The sequence below is a fragment of the Cebus imitator genome, unplaced genomic scaffold, assembly GCF_001604975.1.
Source record: "Cebus imitator isolate Cc_AM_T3 unplaced genomic scaffold, Cebus_imitator-1.0 Scaffold886, whole genome shotgun sequence".
In the NCBI taxonomy this organism is placed as follows: Eukaryota; Metazoa; Chordata; class Mammalia; order Primates; family Cebidae; genus Cebus; species Cebus imitator.
The window spans coordinates 111,425-116,660 of record NW_016108201.1 but is presented as its reverse complement, the minus strand read 5'-3'; the positions used below and the strand labels follow the sequence as shown (position 1 = coordinate 116,660).

The 5,236-nt window shown below is 48.5% G+C and overlaps 1 protein-coding gene across 1 annotated transcript in view; it reads right to left on the bottom strand.

Moving 5' to 3' along the window:
• The window catches only part of CUNH10orf99 (chromosome unknown C10orf99 homolog), a 12,070-nt gene that overhangs the window by 5,589 nt on the left and 1,245 nt on the right, over window positions 1–5,236 (bottom strand). The window contains exon 2 of the mRNA XM_017520834.2: window positions 3,615–3,704. Within this exon, the coding sequence (XP_017376323.1) occupies window positions 3,615–3,704 (90 nt within the window). The remainder of the gene's footprint in view (window positions 1–3,614; window positions 3,705–5,236) is intronic.

Below are 5,236 nucleotides of genomic sequence, written 5' to 3'. Positions count from 1 at the left end.
TGGAGTCTCGTTCTGTCGCCAGGCTGGAGTGCAGTGGTGCAATCTCAGCTCACTGCAACCTCTGCCTCCTTGGTTCAAGCAATTCTTCTGCCTCAGCATCCCAAGTAGCTGGGACTACAGGCGCGTGCCAAACGCCCGGCTAATTTTTGTATTTTTAGTAGAGACGGGGTTTCACCATGTTGGCCAGGATGGTCTTGATCTCTTGACCTTGTGACCCACCCGCCTCGACCTCTCAAAGTGCTGGAATTACAGGTGTCAGCCACCACACCCAGCCCTAAAAAGCCTTTTTAAAGTAAATTGGTAAATGTAATAAATTCAGCAAATCAGCCATTTAGCATGTTAATTTTCAAAGACGGTTTTGTCACACTGACCCAGAATCCTGGGCCTTCCACATATTGTCATCCCCCTGGGCCTATCACAGTGCTGAGATATAAAGCAGTGCTCCAGAAAGACACCATCAATGAATAGTCAGTATTCAGCAAGTGTGTGTCCTAGCTGGTGTTGCTGGCTCAGGGGCATCCTCCAGGCAATCCTGAGTTAATTTGTATTTCCATAGACAGATGCACGGACTTTGTCATACGTCAGTGAACTGGAGCACATAGGGCCAGATTCCTAGCAATCATGTTGTTGCTTACACAACACCCTGGGAGCCCTGATTCATCTTCTGCCTCTTTGCTGAATTCCAGTATCAGCGCATAAAACAGAAGGTGGAAAGTCCAAGCCCAGACAAGAATGTGTAGGCTTTGGTTGTCAGTGTCAGAGCTGCTCGTCTCCTGTGCCAGCAGCCCTCTCTCCATAGCAACAGCAGGACATGTTTTCAGGGCACTGCCTGGCAGGCTTGATGCCAAGTCCTGTATAGACATGACCCCATTGGCTCCTCATCATGGCCCAGTGAGGTAGATTCTATTATCACTCCCTCTTCACAGAGGGGGAGACTGAGGCTTAAGCAGTGCTGGCTGACTTGCTCCCAGAGCACACAGCCGGCGGGCGGTGGAGTCGAGATCCCAGCCCAGATGGCTGTTTCCTTCTGGAAGTCAGCCATCTGGCTTGCGCGCATGTCTTCATACACGGGCTGCAGGAAACTTTCTGTCTACGGGGGAGGCAGTTTGTTATAGTGGAAAGAGATGGACAGATCCTGGTTTCTGGCTCTGCCTCAGTTTCTTTCTGAGTTTGTTTCCCAATCTACACAATGGTGACAAGATTTCTCGACGGTGGTCTCAAGGATTTAAATGAGATCATGTGGCAAGGACCCAATAAATATGTTTGTGTTGCTCTTCTTGTTCTAAGTTGTTTATAAATTTCTTTTTTTTCTTTCTTTTTTTTTTTTTAAGTCAGTGTTTCACCATGTTGGTCAGGCTGGTCTTGAACTCCTGACCTCAGGTGATCCACCCACCTTGGCCTCCAAAGTGCTTGAATTACAGGCATGAGCCACCACGCCCGGCCTGTTTATAAATTTCTACAATGAAATTTTAAAAATATACACACAAAAAGAAACCTAGTCTCAGCACAGGAGACACACACCTAGATTTATTCTCCTGAAGTAACAAAACTAAGAAAACAGATGAATATATACTTGCACAAGGAATTAATCTGGTCACGTCTCCTATGCACTGTGTGTGCTTGGATGTATATCTGTCCATCTGTGTGTGTAGTGTGTATGTGTACTGTGTGTAGCATAGGGATGTAGTGTGTGTAATTGTATGTCTGTGTGTAGTGTCTGTGTGTGTAGTGTGGCATGTGTCTGTGTGTGCATGTATTTGTGTGTGTGTTTGTGTGTATAGTTGTGTGGTATGTGTTTGGGTGTAGATGTATTTGTGTATATGTGTGTGTGGTATATGTGTGTATGATTGTGTGTAGTGCGTATTTGTGTGTAGTGTGTTTGTGTGTATAGTGTGTGTCTATATGTGTAGTTGTGTAGTGTGTATGTGTCCGTGTGTCTGTAGGTATAGCGCATGGTATGTGTGTGTAGAGTGCATGTAGTATGTGTCTGTGTATGTAGTTGTGTGTGTTTGTGCTGTGTGCATGTGTCTATGTGTGTATCCCTCTGCTGTGTACTGTGTGTATATACTGTGTGTCTGTGTGTAGTTGTGGAGTGTGTATGTGTCTGTGTGTCTGTAGTGCATATTAAGAGTCTGTGTGCATGTATTTGTGTGTGTCTGCGTGTGGTTGTGTGGTGTGTATCTGCTTGTGTGTAGGTATTTGTGTTTGTGTGTTTTGGTTTGTTATGTGTGTGTTTGTGGTGGGGACTCACACACTCCCCCAATTTCCTGCCTCTGAGCAGTCTGAGCAGGAGAGGGGAACAGGAGGGGAGGGTGAGAGCCCTTAGGGTACGCCTCCCCCTCTCTCCAGAAGGTTTTTACCTTCTTTCACAGAACCAGGGGACTGAGGGAGCAGAGTCACAGCCTGCGCTCACCCTGCACCCTGCCTAGCTGGTGCCTTGCACTGGTTCAGTGAGAGGTGTATGAGAGCTGGTTATTTTTATCCCAGCTGGCTGGGTGTGATGCCAGTTTGGAAGGAGGGGCTGTCAGCATCTCCAGGAGAAGGTGTGCGGCTGGAGTCATCCTGTCTTGCTCACTCCCTCTGTTCCTCCCTTGCATCACAGCTAAGCACCCCCTTGGTAGCTGGGAAAGGCATGGAGTCTCTGGTGCTGGTCATGGACTCCATGGGCCATGGCCTCAGAGGAGCAAGTGGGGCTGGGACCTCCTCTGCCTCCTGAGAGAGGGCACTGGGGCTGCAGAGTCCAGGCAGGATCCCCAGGTTGGTGTCAGGCTGTCTGACTCAGTCTCTGCAGCCTGGGGCTCTGCTTGTCCTACCCATGCTCCAGCAGCCTGCCTCTTCCACCTGGGCTGGGCAACTCCAGTACATGTCTGCCCTGGGCTGGGAGCCCCTGTGCAGGGAACTGGGTGCCCACAGCTCTCCTGGACCTGGGCGTATCCCCCACAGGCCTCTCAGTGTCCCCAGGCCTCAGGGAGAGGGCAGCCTTGCTCTTCTGGGCCTTCCCCTGGTCATGCAGCCTGGTTGCTGCCTGCCAGCATCTCTGGGGCTGCCTTACCTCCTGCCAACCTGTGGATCTCTGGACTCTCACGCCCACTCCCCTGCTGGTGATCTGCATGCTGATCTGTGCCCTAGGTAGACAGGGCTCACGGGCAGCTTTGGTCCCTACCTTCCAATAGCATCTCCCAAGCCCTGCAGCCCTCTGTCTTCCATGCCCCTCTCTTGCCCTTCACCCCTGCTGCCTCCTCTGCCTGCATCCCCCACCTCCACAGTCCTCAGGCAGGCTCCTGGCCTTTCTTTAGGTCTCATAAATGTCACCTCCTCTGACACCTCCCACCTAAGGTAAGAGTGTTCTCCGACACCATTTTCTAATTGTATCCTGCTATTTTCCATGGCAGAATGTATTCAGTTTAAAATGATTAATTTGTTGACGTTTTGGGGGAAGTCAGTTTCTCCCACTAGCCTCTAAGCTCTGTGGGGCTGGGAGGACATCTGCACTGGACACCTACAGACCAGTGCCTGATGCCAGCCACGGGTTGGGGCTTACCAGCATGTGTAGCTGGTCCCATGGCCCCTACAGAACCTCTCCCCAACAGTCTGGATGAGGTGGGGTTACTTACTTTTCAGGTTTGTTGGGTTGGGTCTAAGGACTCGGTGGCAGCAGAGCCTGGCTCTTTTGCCTGGCCAGACCTTGTTAGGATGCCTCCTCCCTGACGGTGGACACAAAAAAGCAGAGACTGTCGTTAGCTGGCTTGCCTGTGAGTAAGTGAGCTTCCCTTCCAAGGCCCAGGGCTCAGGAATATTTATCCAGAGAAATTCAGGATGAGCAAGGCTACGAGAGGTCCCAGGGAAAGAGTGGGCCTTGCTGTGATTTACGTTCCAGAAATAACAATGTTAGGAGACACAGTGGCCCCAAAACATGTCCTTCTCACGTTCCCGTTCAAGCAGTTTCTTTGACACAGTAATTTTCTCCTTGGCAATCTAGCCTAAGAAAATAAGCCTGGTGGGGCGCGGTGGCTCACGCCTGTAATCCCAGCACTTTGGGACGCCGAGGTGGGTGGATCACTTGAGGCCAGGAGTTCGAGATCAGCTTGGCCAACATGGTGAAACCCCATCTCTATTTATTTAAAAAAAACAAAAAAAAAGTGGGCTGAGTGTGGTGCCTCACGCCTGTAATCCCAGCACTTTGGGACGCCGAGGTGGGTGGATCACTTGAGGCCAGGAGTTCGAGATCAGCTTGGCCAACATGGTGAAACCCCATCTCTATTTATTTAAAAAAAACAAATAAAATAAAATAATAAAATAAGCCTGAACTTAGGACATATTTTATGTACACATATATCTTTTACCACATAATTAAAATAGTGCAAAGTAGGCTGGGTGTGGTGGCTCATGCCTGTATTCCTAGCACTTTGGGAGGCTGAGGTGGAAGGATGGCTTGAGTCCAGGAGTTCAGGACCAGCCTGAGCAACATAGAGAGACCTTGTCCCTACAAAAAAATTTAAAAATTAGCAGGGCATTGTGGTGTGCACCTGTTTTCCTAGCTACTGGAAAAGCTGAGGTAGGGGGATCACTTGAGCCCTGGAAGTCAAGGCTGCATTGAGCCGTGGTTATGCCACTGCACTCCAACCTGGGCAACAGAGCAAGATCCTGCTTCAAAAAAAGAAAAGCACGAAATTGTGAACGATTTAAATGTCTGAGCATGTAAATTCATAATAGCACATTCACTTGATAGCAAGTTATACCTGAAAATATCAGTTGATTAATGCTGCTTCAAGAATCTGCCACAGATAGTCCTAAATGGATAGGAAACTTTATGGGGGACGATATCTATCCTCATTTAATTGTCACTAGGGTATCATCGGCAAGCTCCAACATGTCCAAAAATAGAGATCTGATAAATTGCATGTCATGGGCTGTGTTTCTGAGGATTTCTAATCACTGTTTTCCTCATTATATGTGGGGCAGATTTTCATTGCAGAAACTTTGTAAAACAAATGCTTGTTATAATCTGACTACTCAGAGATGGCTGCTGCTGACATTGTGTTGAAAATGCTTCCAGAATATCTTCAATTGTAAGTATTTTGGGTGATTATAATAACATAGTGATAAACAAAAAAGATATAACCAGGCCGGGCATGGTGGCTCATGCCTGTAATGCCAGCACTTTGGGAGGCCGAGGTGGGTAGATCACTTGAGGTCAGGAGTTCGAGACCAACATGGTGAAACCCCATCTTATATT